The 23,148-nt window shown below is 45.4% G+C and overlaps 2 protein-coding genes across 4 annotated transcripts; one reads left to right on the top strand and one right to left on the bottom strand.

Moving 5' to 3' along the window:
- Positions 1-10,941: 10,941 nt before the first annotated feature.
- On the top strand, positions 10,942-17,765 carry LOC118512216. 2 transcript variants are annotated; one of them, XM_036056332.1, is made up of 4 exons: positions 10,942-11,460; positions 15,421-15,926; positions 16,010-16,076; positions 16,172-17,765. In XM_036056332.1, exons 2-4 carry the CDS (start codon positions 15,470-15,472, stop codon positions 16,179-16,181), a joined length of 534 nt encoding a protein of 177 aa, XP_035912225.1. In that variant the 5' UTR covers positions 10,942-11,460; positions 15,421-15,469; the 3' UTR covers positions 16,182-17,765. The 2 variants fall into 2 exon arrangements, with proteins under 2 accessions (XP_035912225.1, XP_035912224.1); XM_036056331.1 differs by having other exon boundaries at positions 15,417-15,926.
- A 1,160-nt stretch (positions 17,766-18,925) lies between these two features.
- On the bottom strand, positions 18,926-21,663 carry LOC118512215 (probable lysine-specific demethylase 4A). Of its 2 annotated transcripts, none has more exons than XM_036056330.1 (3): positions 21,229-21,663; positions 20,192-21,144; positions 18,926-20,119 (listed from the first exon to the last, which is right to left on the bottom strand). In XM_036056330.1, exons 1-3 carry the CDS (start codon positions 21,340-21,342, stop codon positions 19,870-19,872), a joined length of 1,317 nt encoding a protein of 438 aa, XP_035912223.1. In that variant the 5' UTR covers positions 21,343-21,663; the 3' UTR covers positions 18,926-19,869. The 2 variants fall into 2 exon arrangements, with proteins under 2 accessions (XP_035912223.1, XP_035912222.1); XM_036056329.1 differs by having other exon boundaries at positions 18,926-20,116; positions 21,229-21,662.
- Positions 21,664-23,148: the final 1,485 nt, after the last annotated feature.

Raw genomic sequence — 23,148 nt, 5'->3', positions numbered from 1 at the left:
CCGCCGCTGATGTTCAATTCCGTAGGCTTCCTCTCCGGTGAGCCAAGCCGAACGCCAACAACAGCCTTGACTTTTGGCTTTTCTACGGGTAGACTCTCACCAGTTACAGCGCGAGAAGAAAGTGGAGATCGAAATGAGGTCACCGGAAGTGGGAGCTTGCGTCAGTAACGTAGTACGATCAGGAGTTTTTGGTGAAAGATTATAAAGAACGAATTCTTGCTCAGGTTTTGCGTTGCTGGAAAAAAAACCTTTCAGTTGACTGTTCCGCCCGTTCGCCTCACGATCACGTGCCTTTGGAAGCTCGAGGACCCCTCGTAAGCGTGCCCACCGAATGATGATGCCCACTGAGTGACTTTATCTGCCAAATGACCGCAAGAATTTCGGCCACTCGGTATAGCTACCTGGCGGCAGAAACGTGATTATCGGGCGAACCTGCTCGAACGGGTCGATTGATTTGGCGCCACCAGTCAGTCACGGGCATATCAAGCCGACCGGTGTTGATACCGTTGCCACGGCGCACCAATCAGCAAACGGTTTGGGGCTCGGATGGGCTCGTCCACCGCCCCATGGTAACCGAGCTGGCCATGTACACACTTTCGCTTTGATAAGATTCACGTGCCACGCACACGAAGCCTTGACTCATCTGCCGTCCATCGAGATTGTGCGAGGGGACCAAGTCTTCGACCCGTTCGGTGTGATGTTGGGGGCCGATTGGGAACCGGGATGGGGTCAGCAATTGCCTCAGCAGCAAGAGTCAGAACCGATCGTGAATGTTACCCTTTTTTGAAAACCCCGCTCCGTACCGCATTATTTCCGTGCGGTACGTTTTGTTAAACAGGAGTTAAACGCTCATTAGCATAAGACAATGCTCAATCGCAAGCAATCCCACGACATGTACGAGTGCCTCTGGGTGAGGGGGAGCGTATGCAACGGTTACCAAAAGAGGATGAAATTATACTTTCAAAGCTTACGGCGGGCCAACCTCCCGAAACCGATGACGGTAGAGACATTTGCCAAGCAAGCCATTCTCCAATGTACAATTTTATGAAGAATGTTATTCCTTGAGAACAGAAGGAGGGTAACAATACAGAAGGATGGAAACGTGGGCGTGGGGTAATACAGCCACATGGCAGAATCATTGCGCTTGTAAGCTTATAAATAATGTATCGCCTGGTGTGTATCGCTTCAGGGAAAAAAGTAAGGAACGGTTTTCGCATCAAACAGCGGCTAACATAGCAATTGCTGAGCCGACGATCAAATGAAGGATTGTCTTTAATGGCACCGAGAAGTAATGGTGGGTTAAAGCAGATGGCCTTAAATTAAACTGATAGGAGAGCAAAAGAGTTGATTGATAATTCATTATTAGGTATATCGAACGTTAGTATATATTTCGAAGCTTCCAGCAGGTTGAAGGAAATCTGTGTTAGTTGAGTTTCCTGTTTCCTCTCAGTACTGCTCATACTGCCTCGTTCCCACTCAAACTCTCCAGGTGAACCCAAAGGCGATATGAACCCTTGTCATAGATCCGGACATGGATCGATTGTTACTTATTCTCGGTACGCTAGCTGCGAAAGTTCCTCGAACATTTAGATGCGAGTACTTCCTAGAACAAGAATAAGAAATTAAAGCAAATATATTCTTAACAAAGTTCTAGGTGATGGTAAAAGGATAAGCTCACTCAAAATTAGCTTGATAACGCCTAGCAGGTAGGCAATACGCATAGCAGGATAAAAGCAGTTCCTAACATTTTGCAATCGAAAGTTCAATTGGACACAGATTCTTAGTACATTTCTTCTTCTATATTCTTGAATAAGCTTGGGAAGTTTTTATTGTACTTGTAGCCTTGCAAGGCAGTTATAAATCAGCTTCACACGGAAAGACCGACCGAGTATCGAATCCAATCCAGAACGGTCCCTAGATCACTGGGCTTGCTATCTGAAACTAAAATGAAGTCAATGAATGTAGCAATGGTGGGCTGCAAAAAAAAAGAATTCCTAGCAGAATTTTATGCCGGCAAAAGGATAAGCTAAGAGAATGAAATCAACAACACATTTGTCCAACATTTTGCCAATACCAGCCGAACCATCAGGCTTACTATCCGGCTAAAATCAAGTAAAAACCCCAGAAACGGCGGTCCATATCCACTGGATGTTGGATTGCAAAATAAAGAATTTTTAACAAAATTCTTGTTGATATCAAGGATAAGTTCACTGAACAACAAGATATACACCCAAAAGTTAGGCAATCCGCATAGCAGGATAAAATCTGCCATCTGCCAATAACTATGTGCAACCGCAGTTGCAGTAGAAATTTGCAAAGATTCTTGCTACAAACTTTTGACGATTCTTGAAGAGCTCTTCATTAACTCAATTACTTGTAACGAAATAATTGATCAACTAGGCAATTGGTAATTGCACCGGTCTGCACACGGCAGGACGGTACAGGTATAGAAGTGCATGCAAAGCATCTGCCAGATAGCTAGGCTTACTTTCCGACTAAAATCAAGTCGAGCAAGCCTGAAACGATAGTCCAAAACCTCTCGTGGCACCAGCACCAGCAAAGAAGAAGTATTTTCAATAGAGTTCTTGGTACTAGAATAAGGACAATCTACTGAACGAAAGCAACAAGACATGCGCCCAAAAGGTAGGCAATACGCATAACAGGATAAAAGCTGCGAATGACAATTTTGGCATTGCAATGGCTCCTTAGTACCACAGTACAACTTCTTAAGGATTCTTCATTGGCGCTTTCGGTACATATACCCTTGCCAGACTATAATCCATTAGATTGTTCAGAATGAGTTAAGGTATTCCAACAGCTTTTAATGTCCCTTCCAGGGAGAACTTCCCTTTTGTGATTCATTCGCAAGAATCACAAGTAATCGCAAAAATCGTCTCCCATTCAACGAACAGCGTATTATCACATCCTAAGAGAACCTTAGACACACTCGTACGATCACATCGGCATACGCCGGGTTTCCTCCACATACCTCCCCCCCACCCGGCTCGCTTGCCATTCATCCGTTCTAGTAAACCGATTTCGCAACCGACCCGGCCGCTGATGTCATGCCGGTCCGATCCGGTCCCGTTCGGTTTGGTCACCTTTAGGCCGTACCGGGTCCGTTCCGCCCAAGTCCTTCAACTTCAACCCATACGCGCGGGCGCTTGATAAGCCGCCACCGGCCCAGCCTGCGTCGGAAGTCGTTGCTCTCGTCCGCTTTTTGCCTCCGAAGCTTCGAAGCTCTCCATCTCCAAAACATCTGTCAATGGTCGGTGACGTGCGTGGTGGATGGGCGTACCTCGTCGGCCAGCCCTGATGGCCTTCAGCACTTCGCCCCAACGGTTTTCTTTGAATGGAACTTCCCCACGCTCTAATCACTGTTTCGTGTAGATGTAGACATATGCTTCATTTTGCACTTCGCATCAGTTTTTTTTTTGAGCTGGAGAATTGCTGTCCGTGCGAACGTTAATCGCTTCTGCCAGTAAGTGTGGCTACGGGCCTGCGTCTCACTCGGCGGGGCGGTGGCTTTCAGCAGGAAGTCTGATAAGGAGGGAAGGGGAGCTCGGGTCTAAAATATAAAAATTTTCCACATCGGTGAGTATAATGCCCACCGCAATGACTACGAATTGCTGCGGCAGATCATAACGATTACTGATAAGGGGGAAGCTTGGAAGACGCGTAATCGTAATAAAAATAGAACAGCGCCGAAAATAAGTCATTTGAATTGCGTCGTAAGTCGCTACAATTTATGTTACCACAGCTTTACCGAGCTTTAGAGCCCACTTTGTAATGTGACGCCACTGTCGACTGACTTCCAGCGGTTATTTGTTCCACCGTTTAGTGGCCGTTTTGATTAGAAAACTTTTGATTGCATTTGACCGTAAAGCGTGTGTGGGCACGGCTCGTTGTTTTTTGGCACCCGCAAATCATCATCCCATTTCAACTGACGACACTGACGACTGGGCCAAGTACCTAGGCCCATCAATATTGCAACTAGTGCAGCTACCGCTCCGAGAATCCCCAGATTGGTCGAAACATCTTTCGTCGCCGTCATCATAAAAAGCGCCCGAAGGTTATCGGGTGCCGTTGATTCCTAGGCCTTTTCGCGCTCCTCAGTCTTCTTGTCGCTATCTTTACGGATCACCAAGTTTGCGCGACCAAGTTGCATGCATCGGCACGATTTTGCGCTGTGCCAGACCGCTGCACTATTGATAATGGGACGATCCCCGGTTCGCCCGGCCTGATATGCACCGGGCAGCAGCGATAAGCGTGGATGCAGAGAACTGCACAGCAAAAAAAGAGAGAAAGGCCTGCCGATGCTTGGTCACAATCTTGCGCTTTACTGCACACGTAAGGACTTATCAATGTAGGACTCATCAGGCTTAATGAAGCGTTGGGAGATACTTCGTAATTGTTTCCAGGAAAAATTGGACAAAGATGGCCAACTGGTCGTACGGTTAATAGTAAGGACGTTGCAAGAGGTTGCATCCATGGCGTCAATTTCTTTGTATTTCACAATATTAAAGTGCAACGATGTTCCCTTGAAGAGTTCCCAAATGTCCTTAAATTTAATATGCAATTCTGATATCTGTCCTTGAGCAAATTATATTAACACTCTCAGTTCTGAAGTTCTTAGTTCCAGATATAGAGGACTTCTATAAGCTAGAAATAATTTCCCAACATTATGAATCATTCGGTTTGCGTTTTTTGATGCAAGCCTATAAAAGAATAGATTTTTCTAGAGCTTCTCCAAGAATTCTAACTCTGTCATCCCAATCGGTCATCCACAACTTGTCCGAAGCCAATCCCCTTCCCCCTCTCCCCCTCATCTCCCTGCTGCAACTCCCTTCCCATTATTACACACCCACCGTGACGTCGATCGTGATAATGCAGAGTCACACCAGGCAAAGCGCAAAAAAAAGGGAAAATTAATCTAATGTTTACCAACAGTGCAGAAACAAAACAAACCGGGAAAAAGGGCCTCCCGGCGGCGGTGGCAGGATAAGGTTGCATCAACAAATAAGGCAAAACAAAAAGCAAACAGCAATCGTCCGACGTTTCTGCGTTTGTCTAACCGTTTGACCTCGGCTCGGAGCGATCGGTGGGCCTCGGCCAGCCACTGGTGCCGGCCGAGACACGCGAGACGAAACCAATTCGTCAGCGTTTGACAGAACCGCAATCGGCAATCGGCCCACATTCGACTTCGAAATCCCGATCGATCGACGATTAACATCGCGCCCCGGGATGTTGTTGGTCAGGGTCGTGTAGGGTGGCCACTTGTTGGGTGGTTATCGGTGATGGCAATCGGCGATCGCCGTTGCCCGATTACCGACGCCCGGAACGAAACTGCTTCTCTGACGCGATCGTCAGCCCTGATAAGCCCCGGCTGGGGAGGATTCGGAGGAGGTGAGAATTATTGCACCCCGGCGTGTCGGCTTGTGTTTACTACGGCGTACGGTGTCGGCCAGAGTCACGGCAGACCTCTGACGGCAATCGGGATGATCGGGATTGCACTAAATTCGCACCCAAGTGCGCAGGTCATGCCAAGAGGCCGGCTGACGTCCTTTCCCGTGTTGGCAGTTGCTTAACAACGTGCACGCGCCTGATCTGACGGAAATGTGTTGCTCTAGCACTAAACACTAAGCATCCTTCTGCTCGGAACGGTCCGGAACGTTCCATGCAGGAGAAGGACCGGGCTAAAAATAAGCGTGCTAAAATTGGCTGCCTTTCAATTTGCTCGTGTAGTAGTAGTTTTAATCAGGGCTGTCTCTGGTTCACTCTTTGCTATTTATATGTTGCTTTTACTCTTTCATGTTATTGTGTATTTGCCACGCTTGTTGAAGTTGCTGTAAAGTTTGCCACTTTAATCGAAAACAATTTGCCACTGAACTGTTGCCTACAATACACAGGCTGGTGTATACACAAGTCTTACGAACTAAGGAATTCGATCTCCAGGGAGCCTTTTAATAACCTGGATCTTAATTAGTTTTGATATTTGTATAAGTTTTAAGTTGTTTTTTTTTTATGATTAGCTGGATTTTGGTTAGTTTTTCACCAAAGCAGCTACGATTTCTTCCATCAGTCAGACCGACCAGCCTTGGTAAATTCGTTTGAGGAACTACGTTCAAAGATTTGTTGATACTACCAGCTCTAATTTCCCGATGCGATTTGAACAAGAATGCTACAGCCTGAGGACACTTTTCCACTCAATACACCTACTATGAGGAACCAATTGACTTTATAGGACATTTTTAATCTCACTCTAAGACTTGAACTTTGTCTAAAAGTAACGAAACCCTTTTACCGCGTTCGAAAGGAAAAAAACACAGAACGGCAAGCTCTACTAGCTGTACGATTATTTTCCTATAGTAAATCGAAAACAGACTCCCCATGCTTTGGTGGGCTAGTCACATTAAGAGAAAGGCTTTAGATGACACAGTCGGTAAAGTTTCTTCAGAGCGTCCACCTGGACAGTGAATGCGTCCTAGGACGTTTCCCGGAGGATGCGTTCGCCAAAAAGACCTTTGAAAATATAGCTTGCTCTTCTGTTTTAAACGTGGTTAAGATGGTTTTGAATTTAACGTCCGTCACCATAAGCTTAAGATTCTGGAAGAGTTATACAACTGAGGACAGAACAAAAATTGGAGAAGAGGAGCAGTTCTAGACAATCTCATGCATATCTTACCAGTATCAATCATTCGAGGCGGTCTGGTGGCCGAGGCGTCAGCGGCGCCGGTCTTCACATGGCAGGGCCGGGGTTCAAATCCAATCCAGACTGCCTCCCCGTACGTAAGGCTTGACTACTTTACTACGGGTAAAATTAAGTCCCAGAAAGCCAGAAATGGCAGGCCGAGACCTCTCGAGGTTGTAGTGCCAAGGAAGAAGAAGATCAATCATTCGGAAGGATAAGGTGAAGACATCCTAAAGATTAATTTAGATTTGTGTGTCTACACACAGTCGACACTAAATGACTGCCATTTGGAGAAGATTGGATCCTACATGTCCCTCACAACCGTCGCAAACGTTGAGGCCAAATCTTTCTTGTACACTAAAGAACCTCTAAAGTGGCTCATGGTGCTTCTTTCCTTGGGAGCTTACGTTAACTAATGGCAGATGTCCCTTTTCTTTTAACACTGTTGCAGAATATGAAGTGTCCGAGCTGGAGCGTTGAACCATAGAATTCCAAATTCTCCCTTCAGTAGTGCTCCGTAGAAAAATTAAAACCAAACAAATTCCATCAACGTTGCTCATCGCTGCTAACGGACATTCCTTGCATGCATGTTTTCTGCTCCTGTAAACATTCCCGTACAAACGTGTACATTCTTGTCGCTTCCCAAAACAACACCGAAAGAGTAGAATGAAGGAGGATGCGCTGCGTCTGCCGAAATCATTCACCTTACGCATCGGCCTCGATCGAGAAACATCCATCAAGCAGGATCTCAGGTTTTACGTTCCAAACAGCCACCAAAAAAACCAGACGTCTTTGCCCGTCTGGCGCCCAAAGACACACACACACGTACACACGTGCACCATCTAATCGATCTAACAGGGTCAATGGCTACCTTGGGTGTGCAGTAGCGCCCTGTGTTAAGCGCTAATAATAGCCCGTCCCTTTTGCGAATCTTACATAGCCCGCAGTCCGCTAGGGGGGTGTTCCACATCGCTTTCGTGGCATCAATCATTTTGGCCTCACCGAAAAGGTAAAAAGTAAGCTGCCTAATTTCAATGCTGGAGGAACAGGTTGACGTAAAAAAACACGGACCCCACACACAGAGCAGAGCCCTATAGCTGAGGGCCTGGTTTCTTTCAAGGTCGATTCCCGAACGCTGTTCATTCATACCGAGGTACCGAGCGCATCGGAGTTGAACCGAAAAAACGAAAAGGAACAACGGTTCCATGTTTCGTATTCGTACGTTCAAGTCGGGTAAAAAACGTGATGGGGGCTCGATCATTGATCATCCGATGGCTGGCTGGACCAATCGTACGATCGTACACCTCGTCGTGGAATGTCCGGAATGTGACCGTTTTTCTCCGTGTTTCCACCCCGCGACCGATATGACCTCGTGCACCATTTGCCGAGGACAACGCGCGCCAAAAAGAAAGCCACGACGCCAACAAGAAAAAACGTGTCCAAATTCCTGCAGCGTCCGTTTTGCAGCAAACAAGCAACAACAAAAATCAACCCGCAAAAGGTCATTCGCTTCCGTCATCCGTCATTGCCTTTTGGCCTGGTTTGACTTGTGACTCTTTTTTTTCTTTTGCTTCTTCACGTCATTCTTGTCCTCCATGAGCTTGAAGTTCAAATGAAAACGCCAAAAATGGATCGCACACAAGACGATCGGTCCTCGGCCCGTACGGAGCCGGAATTCCCGCCAAAATCGGAAACCTGGTCAATCGATCCAAATCTGTCGCTCGGCTGATGAAAGATGCCACAAAAAGCGCGTCATAATCAGTCGCACAAGACAGAAAGAGAGAGAGACCCAATATTTGGGTTTTGGGAGTTTGAAGCGCTCTGGGTGGCGGCTTTGATCACGTTTCCTTTGCTTTCTTTCTTCGCGACCATGTGGCGAACATTCGCGCCCGGTATAATTAAGTCACCGCGGGCAGCAAAAGCCACGCCACGCTTCCATGCACGCCCCAGCTCAACATGATGCAATCGATCACTTTCTGCGCGTCACTCGTTCGACAGGTGCGACACCTGGCGGCAAGCATAAAAAGCGCTGGCCGGGAACGATCATAAAAAAGCAAACCTGCCCAACCGCACATGTCGGCGTCGGACCGGGGCCATAAAAAAATCAGCAACCCATGCTATCGTGCAGCTCTATGTTATCTTGCCGCCCAGCGCACGCAGCATATCGCGTGTTTGCGATCTGCGAGCACGCACACACTCGTTCGGACGTGCACAGATGAACCATTTTTTTTGTTGTTGCTGCCCCTACTTCGTCTCGAGCACGTTTTTTCCCCATTTTCTGTCTGATGCAAGTGTTCAATAAATTGCCACATGGGACGGGGAGAATTTTCGAAGGCGGGGGGGCTAATGGGTAAGAAGAGCAAAAATTTTCGAAAAGATAAGAAAAACATTCGGCTCCCCGAAGTGCGCAGTTATTTTAAGGTTCTTTAATTTAGAATTTGAAATAGCTGATGCAATAGTGTGTGCAAGACGGGTTTTCTGTACTTAATTTTCTTTTATTTTATAATAAAACATTATCTTCTAATCGTTTTCCCACGAAGGATTTTTTAAAGAATATTTAATATTCCAAGATAATGATCGGATCATACGTTTCCGGCTGTTGCTTCGGAGCGGATCGTACCACCACTTCCTGGTGAAGGTTATCGAACGGATCGAACGCATAAATAGCGCACAACTGAACACACACCGACAATCGCCGGTCCCTCGTGGTCTCTCACGTGCGACGGCATTTAAACGAGCCTCCGCGCCATGTACTGCTACTACGCAATCGGTTGATGTCGATCATGACTGTTGCCGATCCAGGGGATGGTTTACTGCTCAAACGTATGCTGGCGCGTGTTGTAATATTTTCCTACTCAGCAAATTGTTATCGCGTCAGCAGAAGTGTAGTTAGCGCCGAGCGAATATAAATAGTAAAATTCGAAGAAAATATAACTCATGCAAAACTTTCTAGAAAGGTTAGATTATCACCTTTTCACGGGATGATAGTTGATTGTAGAAAAATACATCAAAAATTTACCAACTTAAATTTAATTTTTAATAACTATAATATCGGCCACGTGTTACCTTAGTACGCACGCAGCTCCACCTGCATGGAGGCGCCCAGTCGCTCGTGTGCAATATGGGGGAAAAATTCAAATTTAATTTCTCCAACTCATTCTACCCTTCAAACAGCTAGCTTTAAGCTGATTTTTTTTTCTTAATTGTAATTTGTAACATACAGCCCACCCTAAACTGCAGCATTCACGGTTTACGCAACCATCCGCTCACAGTTGGCCTCGGGCAAGGACCAACCACTAATAGACGAGCGGGGAAAAGGGCAACAACAAAAAAAACGCAAAACAAAAACAGATACATAAACGAAAGACAAATGACAAATCTTTTCTTAGGATTGGGGTTTCCAGCAATGAACTCGGTGCAAGCAAAACAATCATACAAACAATGACGTACTTGCAGTTGTAGCTTTTCCTTTTGGAACTAGAACTTTACACTGCTACTGGACTGGTCTACTGTTTTTACGATTCTATCCTATTAAATGTATTTCATAATTGAGAGAAAAATGAAATCATATTTATAAAAATACGCTTTCGCCCGCTGACTAAGCAATCAGACACTCGCTTGCCCTATTCCCGCCAACACGCAGACGGAAGGGACAGACAATGAAAAGTTCCCCACCCGAATGTCGTTAATATGCTGCCAGCCCCACACCACCAGTAAAGTCTAGCGAAATTGGTAATTTTTCACGCACAAAAAAGAAACGGTTAACATGTCCTCGCTTCCTGCAGTCATAGTCTTCAGCCAAACAGCTTCCTTTACACTATCGGAGCGGAGTTTCAAGCGGTCGGAAAGAGAAGCCACACATTTCACCATTGCTCGATCGGGTCGAACCGCGCGCCGCGAAACGTTCAACAGGTAGCAGTAGCTGTAGTAGCAGCATCAGGAGGTTAGGTGCGAGTACGAGAGGGGAATGATTGGGGCACAGAAGACAGGAGACAAAGTATGGCGTCAAAGTGCGAACGCGTGAGCAGGACAGGGCAAAGCACAAGCTCTCGCACCCGAGCGTCAGAGATAGCGCCGCTCGAAGCCACGAAGGCAGAAAAGGGATGATAGCAGAGCGGTAACCTTGCATGAGAAGGGGGTGGTGAGTGCTGAGGAGAGGGTTGGCGAAGAGCGGAACACCGAATACGCGCGATCGTGCTCGGGGCCAGCCCGTTCGTCGGGTAACTCTATATAAAGAAGTGGTTGCGCTGCAGTCAGCATCAGTTTAGCGCCTTGCTACGCAACGATAAGCAACGCCACGAAGCCCGACGGCCAGCCACCGAGTACCGGAGGTGGTAGATTAGTTTCAAACCGCTGATAGGAGTTCTAGTGGTCTGCAGAAGCAGCAGCATTCAAGCGTCCTGCAAACGAATTCGGAGTGAAAAGTATTTTAAGCGCTAATTGATTTATGCTTGCGTGTGTGTGTGTTGTGAACAGGCAATCGATTTAAGTGAAGTCCTGTTAGTGAAGTGATGAAAAATTGAAGAATTTTATGAGAGCAAAAGTGTGCACCAAAAAAACAGTGTCCAGATATCGGCAGTAAAACTATAAACACATACAAAAAACACAGTGTTGAACAGAGAACGAGATCGATCCAAGCAAACCGTGGTGAGGTTGCTAAGCGAAAAGACTGTGCAACTGTCATCGTGATATAAAAATTCAAACGAAAAAACCGTGTCTTCAAGACCCGGCACGTGTTTAGTGCGGGACAGCTTCCAAAAATCTAAAAGGTGAATATTGTTTTATGTTTTGCTTATCAATGTGTTTCCTTCGCTTTTATACCACCTTGCGCTGTTAACTGTTCGGTCAAAAAATCGTTCCAAAAAGGCTCTAGCGTGGTACGAGAAAGCCGTGAGTCATACCTTTGTTTCGTGGAAATCCATAATTAAAGCTTGTCGCTTTTCTTTGCCCGTTGGTGATTTGACGATTTTGATGATTGGAAAAATAAATGATGAACATAGACGAACAACCAAAAAAAAGGAGAGCCCCCCCACCCCCCCAACAACAACACGGTAACAAAAACAAGGGCTGTAGAAGGCGTACTAGAGCACCTAGAGCTGGTAGCAGCACTACAGAGAGAGAGAGTGGCATTTTCCTGTTTTGCTACGGCACGGGATGAATGCAAATTCATCGTCGGTTTCACGGATCAACGGGTTTTAATAACACGGCCACATGGCCACATCAACCAAGCTGGAGGAGGGGGGGGGGGGTGGTAGGAAATCGGCAACTGGCCGGTGATGGACCGAAATAGTCAAAACGCTTTTCCACCTGTTGCTTTGTTGGCCGTTGTGTCGGTTAGCAGCCGATCGCCTTTCCGGTTTGAACGGTGTGTTTTGCAGCATCAATGTGTAGCAGGAATCGAATCGTTGCTTTTTGTTCTTTTTCCTTTTCCTTGTTGCTTTCCTGTGCCAGTTTTCCACCGATAAAAAATGGACGTAAAACGAAAAACTTGCCTACCGACACAGAACAGGAAAGCACACAATTCCGTGACGCCAACGCGACCCTCACAAGAACGCGAATGGAAACTCTCCATTGTGTTGCAGAGCGGTAAGGCATTTTGTTTTTCTTGAATGCAATGCCCCCGATCGCTGACTGACTCCCACTCGATTGTGGAGCTGGTTGAGCTGGTAGAAAGGTTTTTCACGGTGGCCTAGTGGCCCCATGTGAACCACCATCATCTGTAGCGAAAAGCCCAATTCCGATTCAAATATGTCTGCGTCATTCAGCAGGCGCATATTCGGTGGCTTAGAACAAAAACAGTTGCATTAGTACGCATGGTAAGGTTAGCATAAATTATTTCTCCTAGCGTAAAAAGAACAAAACCAACAAAAAAAAATAAAACTGGAGCAAAACATGTTTAGCTTTTCTTGGAAATGCTAGGCCGAAAAAACAAACAGGGGTTTGCTCCACAAAGTCGAGCAGTTTTCGAGCAGTTCTGTAACGGTTTTGTTTTGATTGGAAGCGAGCGCGCGCGTGGCATTGTTGCTAATGTGACGCTGAAACCGCAAAATGTTCCTCGGAAGGTCGTGTGCTGTAGATGATGAGTTGTCTTGATTTTCACCACGTCCCTTCACGGTTCCCATCCTCCGCTCTTTACCCTCCCTCTCTTCGATGCAGTGTTTGCGTGCGGAGGTTGTTCTATTGACGTTTGGCGGTTCAAGCGAATCAATCGAAATCTTAAACGAAGACAAACTCCCCCCGATTGACGAAGGCTTTGCAGCTGCCATACTGTCCGCTAAGCCCTGTGGGAGGGAATGGGTTATCTGACGCTCTCGAGATTCACTCCTATGGCTTCCCCTTAGCGTGGTGGAACTAACTATACACTACACTACATCACGTCATCTGCCAAGGATGATCCTGGCGGTGGACAAAAATACTTTTGTTAAAGAAGCAGTTATTTTCGATTAATCGCAACCTCCACTGGTTTATGATACGTGCGTTGGCAAACATTTTCCACAGCAGGCACATTAATACGCGTGGTACAATTGCTTCCAAGAATGAAACTACTCATGTTTGGACAAGCTAACCTCGTTTTCGTTCAATCCACGTTAATCTTGCCGCGTCTGTTAAAGCTTCGGCTCTAACATATGCTCCTACCGACGGATCAGACGAGCAATACTGAGCAAAAAAGTTCCTCAAAATTCTTTAAACTTACCGAAAAGCTGCTGTTCTCGAAAGGAGCGGCTTTTTCCACCTGGGCATCACCCTTTTGCCACGAGCGTAAAATACACGATATTTCCACGCAGTATGTAAATGTTGTGATTTAGAAAGCGAACAATGAATGGATCGAAAACATGTTTAGAAAATCAGCACATGGTGTAGGATGGGGATGAGGGCGATGCGATTGCTTATGGCAGCCTTCCGATTAATTCCTACACTTTGAAGCGCCAACATGAGCTTACATGAGCTACGCTTATCGCATGCATTAATGCAGCTTAACTTTTGACTGTGTGTTTTAGGCTGAGCGTGGGGCATGGTGCTGTTTTGGCGAGCGAGAACGAGGCGTTTACATAAATAATTAATGATTTATGAAGAATCCGTTGTTCTAGTGAAGCGATACCATTTTTCAATCAAACTGATCCACCAGCTTCTCGCTCTCGAAGGATGTACTGAATTTTATTTAGTTGTAAAAAAATCCAAAAAATAGTAAGTTTTCTTTAATTTTTCTGCTTGAGCCCTGGAAGAAAAACCTTATTTGTGTTATTTTTATTCTATTATTCCTCTTACCTTTTTTCTATTGTCAACTGCAATATTTTTGTACCTTTTTTTTTTCAAATTAAAATTAATTTCACAAATGCTATTTCTTGCTAATCATAACCACTACTAATGGCACTCGATTTATCCTTTGTCGCTTTTGATTAATTGTAACTTGAAAAACTTCATCCATCTTGTTCGTTGACAAGAAAAAGAAAATCCCGGCACAAATCCTACCTCCCCCTTGAGCATAATTAGCAACCATCGTGTAGCGCCATAATGCTGCCCCTCTCCCCAGTGGGCGGCTGTAAATGATCGTATTCGCAAATCCGGTTGGACCAAAGCGGGCAAAGCAGGCGTGGTCAGACAGAAAACCATGGTAACGAGAGAATAGGGGAAGTAGTAAGCACAAAACCACAATTCGCAATTAAAACGTAAGGCAAAAGTGTTTAAACACAAGGAGATAATGCCCACTACTGGCCGTTGGTTTGCAAATGAGCTTGGCCACGTGCCAAATGGGTGGGAAGCGGTTTTGCGATGGGGAGAGAAAGAGAGAGCCTAGCGCACTGATTGGTTGAACTCACGGGGTGCGTGAGTGTGGCGAGCTTGTGTGCAAGTTGGTTTTGTGCAATGCATTCGTTTGACAATTACTTAAAGTATAAGTAAGTAGTATTATTCGTTTAAAATTTTGTACTAAGCAAATAAGTTATTTCCTTTTTTCAAAAGGTTTTGTTTAGATTTCCATTTTTGCTATTCAGCAACTTTTCCCTACGCGATATACTTAAAGCATAAAGTTTAGTACACACGCTCACAGTCATGCGAGTGCACACCTTTCATTAATGTGATTGCACCACCACCACCATCACTCCCCAATCGAAAAAGAGGGAAAAGTTTTTCTTTTCCCTGGCAAAAGCTTGTGCCGACCGGACCTTGAATGTTCAAGGTCAACCATTGTCAACCGGTGCATTTATATAAGTGTTCCCGGTACGGCAAAACTGCATCCTGTCCAGTGCAGTGCATTGGCTCGCACGCGGTTATGCAACGTGAGTTTTCTAAAACGGAATTTAAACTTACACGAAAAACTTACCAGCAAACTGGCGAACAATGGACTGCAAAAAGCGAGCTGCCGCCGTAGAATGGTAACAGTTTCGATGAAATTTAAATTAAATTTTCCTTAAGCTTTGATTTGTTTAAAATCAAAATCATTCTTTTCGGAGAAGAGCACTGAGCACGAAAAAGCACGGGCTAGGGTTGAACGAAACGGAAGGGTGAAGATAGACAAACATCGATCACTAATTGAAACACCAGGCCCCGGAGGGCCACGCGACGGAAATAGGCTCCATCGACCTCGCCAACCGTGGCTGAAACTTTGTCGTCTACAGGCAAACTTTACTGTACCGAGCGAGTACAGTGGCGAAAATTAGTGTAATATTTTTCATACCACACATACTTAAAGGTCATCTATTTCGTCCCCCGTTTCCCTCTTCTGCAGACAGACTCCATCGGAATCGAGCGGAAGCGACGGTGAAATCGAACCATCACACAATGATTACCCATTGGACGCTGATCGTGTTGGTGGCGGTGGCCATTTCGTCGGGCCCGCACTCGACACACGCCCGGCCCACGGAACCGGAAGCACCGGCCGAAATCTATAGCGAGCTAGCGGAGGAGTTCCAGCGCCTGCACAACCAAGAGATCCGCTTCCTGCAGTATCTGTCCGTCCAGGCGGAACGGCAGCAGCGCGAAGAAGCATACCTTCAGGCGCAACGTGAACAGCAACAGCTCGCACTGGAAGCGCGCAATTCGCTGCTGGACGACGGCGGCTCGCTGCTCGATGAGCTGCCGCAGGAGTATGGTGGTGCGCGGCCGGACGAGGGTGGCGCTGGAAATGGGTCGGGGCGCAACCTGAATGGGTTCGGGCATGAAATCACCACCCAAACGGAACCGGTGCAGAAGGAAATTCCGCACCAGAAGAGCAAAAATGAAAAGAAAAATAATCACTGTAAGTAGTGCTTGGTTACCGTTGCTAGGTGAAATATAAATACATTAATTAATAATTTCGTTTGGATTTGTCTCTGTCCACAGATATGTCGCTGTGTCACTTCAAGCTTTGCAACATGGGCCGTAAACGCAATCAGCGATTTCCTCAATTGTAAGTACACCGGATTTGAAACGATCGTTTATTTACAATTGAATTTCTAATATAAATTTGTTCATTTTTCTTATTTTTTCTTCCACTTCCTCCAGCTGGAATTAAAGAGCATAAACACCGTCACACAACTAAGGACAATGAATGTACAACGAAACAAATTTTGCTAAAGCCCTAAAGCGCCCCAGTACTAAAAGGATGCAAACAGTCCAGTGTCACATTGAAGGATAGGAGAGGTTTTTTTGGAGATGGAACACAGAGGGAACTCCAATATGGTGATAGAATCTAAGGCATGACGACGCACGCAAATTATTAACCCAGTACAGCCACAGCGCAACAGCAGCAGCGGTAGCAACAGTTTGAAGCAAACGGTATTTGCCGGGTTATCGTTACTATTATTAAGTGACACATGGATGAAACAAGTAGGAAAATCTGTACTCTTTCCCTTCAAAACAAATGCGTTTAGGTACGCGTCACGCATCACCAAAAAAAAAACAACTATAAACTCTCCCTACACCACGGTAATCTTTCTCAGTAAGCGAAAACAAAAAACAAGCAAAAAAAATGGGACAAATTTAAAATACTTAAAAAAAGTGCGACAACAAAAGACAAAACTTATTTATGAAAACTTAAATTATTGATTGAACATACTATTGACATGTTACTTAAATTTATCTATTTGCATATTAACTGACTAACTTGAGGGGGGCGGTGGCTGCACCAAGAAATTAGGGAACCAGTGGCCCTCAATGTATTAGATACCATCCAAGCGCGCACAACGTGTGCTGTAGTAGAGAAATGTTTAGGATCGGCAGCTACAACAAACAAACAAACAAAGGTAAACTCATCCAAAAGAAAAAAAAGGGGGGAATCGCCGTACCGATGGGTACGGTTCACCAGAAACATGAACAAGTATTTAGAGATTTCGAGTTGGTTTAGTTAATTCTTTTTCTTTTCGTTTCCTTCCAAAAATGCACCTTCATTTTCATGCTTACATTACGCTAAAAAAAAAAACACGGTCTCACTTATTGATTAGCTTTAGTGGTTAGCGCAATTTTAATTCCATGCAATCATCTCGGACCATCGCTCCAAAAATACGAGCTTCGGTTTAGATTTAAAATTAACGTTTGTTTTTGTCCTAATTTCTGCGTCACGCACGAGTACGAGTACCAAAACTGCAACAAGCAAAACGATTCGTATTATTAGCTTTAATTTTGTGTATTATTGTAATATCCCTCCCTTGTAGCTCTTACGTTACGTTATATAACCCGTCACACGTTAAGTTACGCTTAGAACTACCGAATGTAATGACCGACAAAACACAGAATAAGAATCTTTGTGAAAAGAAGAAGAAAACAGAGAAAGCTTTGCATTGTGCTGCTATCAACTTCCGAACTGTATTACTGTCTGCATCCTATCTGCATCTTTACGGTAATAGCATTCTGCTTCAAATATTTGTGATGGTGTGAAGGATGGGATGTGGAAAGACACGTGTTGGCTGGGGGAAATGATGGGAGCGAAGCAAGACTTAATCCAAGAAGAAGAAGGAAAAAAGGAACCATTAACATGACATACATCATGCTATTTATATAAACCCATTCCTATCGGCTAATGTAATGTATAATCGCAAAGAACAAAGAAAAACAACTGAAACACTCAAAAATCTGAAATGAACCTACCGGAGAAAACACATCCTTTTAAGCGTGTACGTGTATGTATGTGTGTTTGTATATAGATGTATGGTAGCATGTAATGATGATTGTTCTGCTAAATAATAGTTATCATTTTCCGAACGGTGTAAGACACCCGACACATACGTTCGACGATTTGAAGTGCGATGGTGCAATGAATGCTGCATTGAGCGTGTTCCTTGTTGAGAAAAAAAGCAACGTTCGGGAGGAATTCTTTAATCTGTCTCTGGACTGTACTGGATGGAGCTTGCGGTGTCATTCTAATGACGTTACCAACTCGCTATGCAATATGGAAGAGATCATATTGGACATGATCCTCTTATTGAGGCCACACATTCATGGTCGGAAGTTGTGCTGAATGACGATCCTCTCGCTAGCGTTGGACAGCGTCCATCACAAAGCATAAAAAACCACCGTGACAGATGAAGGTTTTAAGGAGATCTAGATTAAACTTCCTGACGACGGTTAGCTTTAGATCAAGTTTCGGAAGACCATCTCTTGGAAAGATAACTGGCAAGCCCACTTGTTTAGTGGAGACTCTCAGTAGCAACCTTGGACCTCAACTCAATTGGCGTACGATGATGGTCTTTATTATTCCAACAAGCTTGGTAGCTTACCAAGGTCCAGCTTCAAAGATCTGATCAACGTTTAATTTTCCGTCGCGGCAGCCTCTTTGAACTATTCGATCTTGGGTAGAATATCGCATATTGAGAATCAGGAAAGGCCACCCATCCAACTCGAAGTTGGAAACATCGCGAGATTATCTTCCATAAGCAGTGATAGATTCAGGACTTTCAGATGTAAATTCTAGTGCCAGATCTCTTAGATTCGGCATCGAATATGGGGACGGGAAATCGGGCCACCTGATGTTATTGGTACCCATTTTTTTCCTTCTACGAGGCCTCCTGTAGAAGGCGCTTCTAACGAGGTCTTTTAAACGTGGTCCCTGGTGACCTCTCACTTCTAGAAGTAAATCCTGATTATGGCAAATTTTAGACTTACGGCACAACATCCGACTAACATCGATAATGATAGGTGACAGTAGCACATCTTCCATTAGGCGATACTTGACGACCTCTGATTGTTAACAGTCATCCATATTACGCCATTGCTTCTGGTAACCCTCCGCCGAATAGAATAAAAGACACCAATCACCCTCGGTTTGGTAGAACATAAAAGATTATGATTTATTGCTAGACGCTTTTCGTGTCCCGTTCGAGGCTTTACTCCCTTCCTCCGCCACCCATCGCTTAGCGCAAGAACCTTGAAAACAGTGCGCCGTTGAGTATATGCTACTATTAAGCTCAAACAAATCGTCCTTAAATACTCATTAAATATGTTACCTTGCCATCAACGGTACCGCGTCCGCACTTTGGTAGCTCAATATGTTTTGTTTTATCTATTGCAAACGTATGTTTATTCTGCTCTATTGGGACAGCAGCTACACCCTTTGATGGATTGCTTTGCCGCAGCTTAAGTTATTGCAAATAGTTTGCCTGGCGGCCATTGGTCACGATTTCGATTTGCTTAATTCGGCGGTGAAGAGGTTTGGGTGTAGTTCAACAAAATCGGGCCAAATACACACACGCACACACACACACGCAAACCCAGCACAACACCAACACTCCGATAGCTTTCGTTCAACACGATCCGACTGGTGGTCGGGTCGGATGATCCGTTGTGAGATCTGCTTTGCCACTAGAGGGACCGAACAATGCCAACAACAGAAAAACGACTACAAATACCTTTTACCTGTGTCTGTAGAACTCTTACAACCGTTGCTGATCTAAGTATGCCGTGCCCGGTACGCATGGCCTACTTACTGACTGTGAGTTGATTTACCCAGCTAGCTGAATAGTCAGTCCTGCGCATACACGACCAGTTGTGAGTTGTGAATAAGTCGTGCAACTATTATATCGGCCACTGTACTGTGCTGACCGGGACCATATAAAATACAAATACTAGTAACGCAAAATTGACCTAACTATCGATTAATTGCACAGCACGGCAACGGCATGCGCAGTATTTGCTTCCGAATCAACCTTCATTGCACTCCCAGGTAGAAGAAGTAGTGCCGACCGTTGGGCCATCTACCCGTTCGCTCACTAGACGGCATTATCGCTGATCAGATCGATCGTGCGTGTGTGGAAGCGATCAGTCAGTTTGGCGCTACTTTTCACTGGTCCATCGATGAGCAGATCGGTTGCGACACCGCACTCTCTGCCCTCCAGCTTGCTCCAGACGGATTTCAGTCTATCTTTCGCCTTTTCGCTCGTCTTTTTCGCTATCTTTTTCTTGTCCATTTTCAGCGGCGCACATCCTCGCTTCTGTGGTACGGTCACATCGGTGCATCTGCTGTATTTGTGACGGGGGAGGAAAGAACAGAGGATGAATATGGAGCGCATACAACCCCAAGGCAAGCCTTACCTTTTAAAGTTCTTGGGCAACATCGGTTTCGGTGCCAGGCACAGTGTGTTCGGATCCTCCGGATGATACCCATACTCCTCGCCGCGCAACCATTGCTCGTAAACTTCCGGCTGGAACCGACGGACGAACGTTTCCATCGAAATTTTCACCATATCGGGCCGACAGTTACACACCGATGCCCGCTTCCCGTACTCAATCCATCGTTCGGTGGCAAAGTTGGTCGATTCCGCACAGTTGAATCCATGGTTGAATCCGGCATGATACCCGTACGGGAAGGTAATCATGATTTCGCCCGGCTCCTGGGTAATCTTGTTAAACGGTATGCCGTACGCTTTCAACACCTGCGTACTAATGAGCGTCATCTTGTGGCGCAGGAACGCTTTACACTCCTGATAGTTGGCCGGAAACATGCGCTCCGCCAGCTTCTCCAACTTCCGGCCATGTTCGGGCGGAATGGCGTACCACGTCTTTGGGGCGCCAAAGTGTAGATAATTTATCGAGTATAAATCCATATCCTCCGTGTGCCAGGCGAATGTTGTTTTCCACATGCCAAAGTACAGATAGGCCGTGTTGACACCCGCAATCGAAATATTGTAATCCGCATTGACGTAGTCCAGTATGGTCCCGAGGCAGTTAATGTTCCACACCTTCACGTCCGGATCGGTCAAGCTGCCCGGTACGTCTGCACCGTAGATGGGCGCAACGTACGTTATGTTTTTCCAAAATTTCTTCTCTATATCCGCATAGTCAAAGTGTTTCGGTGTGGCGTGACGCTCTTCCTGCGTTTTCTCGTAAAACTCCTGCACCGACATCGCTCGCTTCTGGATGTTTAGCTGCTGGTAGAGGCCCTGCCTACCCGACACAACCTGCGAGATGGGTGTGCGGATGTTCACGTTGATATCCTTTATGTCGTATCCCTGCTTGCGTGGAATCCATTCCGGTGGCGGCACAACCTACGAGCGGAGGGAGAGAGAACAAAACCATAACATAAATAAAAGGTGTTTCGGTTGACAGTGTAAACACGAGCCCGAGCCTACCTTCACCAGACCAGCCTTGTGAGCGCCCTTCGATTCCATGTAATCAATGTAGGCCGGAAAGTCCTGGAACTCGTCCCAGGTTGGCCGGAAGACCATTATTCTCGGTATGCTCATGTTTGCAAACCTTCGTTCCTTACTGCATCTCCGGGAGGAATATTGTTTTTACCACACAACCTACTGTTTAGGTTTGTTGTTTCTTCCTCTTCTTGCAGAAGGAATTCTTACGGCGAAACTGCCCTAAACACGCCTCTCGGGCTGTAGCTGAACGTTTGCGAGCGTGTACTCTGGCACGTACATTATCTGTAACAGGTAACCATCTGTTGTAAAGTATGTTTTTCGCACTTTTTAAGCTTATTTAGCTCGAAAACTGTGTGGCCCCGTTTTGCAAAACTTTGGGGAACGTTTTGTTTTCTTTTTGCGTAGCAGCTGTCAAAATACTTTCTCGCTGGGTGTCGTGTAGTCGCGGCTTAAGTCTGACAGCGTGGAAACGTTTATACAGTATGGTTCGAAAATTTGTAACGAATTTTCTGTTGTTGTTGAATAGGTTTACTGTACTATAAACAATCTTTTAGCTTTTAAATGGCTTCAAGAGCAGGTTTGAAACAAAAAAGAATTAGCAAATTATTGAACAATTACACATTCTGAAGATATAAAAAAATTGTGAACATTTTCAAACCGTCGTCAGCACAGTGGGATGGGGTATTATGAATATTCAAAATTAGTTCTAAAAAACGTTATTTTTTCACTTACACCATCTTTAGTTGTGTTCTGAGTTCTTTACAGGAACGTTTCTGATTTAATCTAATACATAGCAATAGCATTATAACGTAAAATATACGAGCTTCTCAACACCACCCATCATTCCAATAAAATGAAACAGGCAACATTTTCTTATTCCCTCTTAAGATAATGTAATTGATGCAATCCCATGCCATGCGTCAACGGTTTTAAGATGGGCAACAACAGAGCTTTGTGCTATTTTCAGCACGAAGCTGTAACGTTTCCCGGTAGATGATTGCATTCAGCCCATACGAAACCATCTTTCTAATGAGCAATATGCAATTGCAACTGCGTACATCTCTGCCCGAAACGGACAGGACCAGCACGTCTGCGTTCATTGACATCAGGAATGTCAAGTAAAATTTCATAAACACGATCGTGCCCCGGACCGGGGTATGAAAAACATCATTAACTTTTATTATTATAATCCCATTTTTTACGATCCACTGGTGTTACCGAACATGCGTCGCATTCCGCCGACGAAGCACTTGCGCGCGCTCAAATGTGATACAGTTTGATTGAGCAACGCTGTCATCGGCGGCGGATCTAGATCTCGTCAGGCGCCAGCCGGCCATCTGTGGAAGTGATTAAGCGCTTCGACGATTCTTGGATTGATCTTAGATTGATCTTGCCCCTGAGGAGTCGGGCGATCCTGAAGCCCTTCCTTGCTGCAGGCTAGCAACCGAGCTAGATCGTGTAGACAAGGCCGGCGTTGGGCGGCAGTTGGCCAAGGTTATGGTCGCTCGAGTTTACGATCAAGGGCTAGGGTAGAGATAAATTTTTCCGTTTTCATTACCAAACGGCAAAAAAGATGTTACATATTTCATGCTGTGCCAGCAGCCGCACACACACACGCCACCCCGAGAAGATTTAACTTCGGCATTCGATCGTCGGGCGGTTGGAAATTGTTTACATTGTTGCCATCATTGGATCAGATTGCACGGACACTTGGGTGATGAATTTATTACTCACCCGAGACGAATGTCGTCCACAGTGAGATAATTCATATAACAGACCCGATCGGGACAGTTTCTTTCCACAACACGTGCTTCAATTCAATTCGCAAACACGTTGTTTAACGAATTACCTAAAAGCACACATATCCTCCCGATGCACTTGATATTTAATGATTCGTAACGC

This window comes from Anopheles stephensi, chromosome 3, assembly GCF_013141755.1.
Source record: "Anopheles stephensi strain Indian chromosome 3, UCI_ANSTEP_V1.0, whole genome shotgun sequence".
Classification (NCBI taxonomy): domain Eukaryota; kingdom Metazoa; phylum Arthropoda; class Insecta; order Diptera; family Culicidae; genus Anopheles; species Anopheles stephensi.
Note: the sequence above shows the minus strand (reverse complement) of the source record. Positions and strands in the feature narration are given on the sequence as shown.

Bases quoted from the DNA above. Each gene is read 5' to 3' on its own strand.
- LOC118512216 (XM_036056332.1), top strand. From the start codon at position 15,470: ATGATTACCCATTGGACGCTGATCGTGTTGGTGGCGGTGGCCATTTCG. The intron at 15,927-16,009 runs GTAAGTAGTGCT...CTCTGTCCACAG, and splicing joins TGAAAAGAAAAATAATCACT to ATATGTCGCTGTGTCACTTC.
- LOC118512215 (XM_036056330.1), bottom strand. From the start codon at position 21,342: ATGAGCATACCGAGAATAATGGTCTTCCGGCCAACCTGGGACGAGTTC. The intron at 21,145-21,228 runs GTAGGCTCGGGC...CTCCGCTCGTAG, and splicing joins ACAAGGCTGGTCTGGTGAAG to GTTGTGCCGCCACCGGAATG. The intron at 20,120-20,191 runs GTAAGGCTTGCC...TCACAAATACAG, and splicing joins TTGCCCAAGAACTTTAAAAG to CAGATGCACCGATGTGACCG.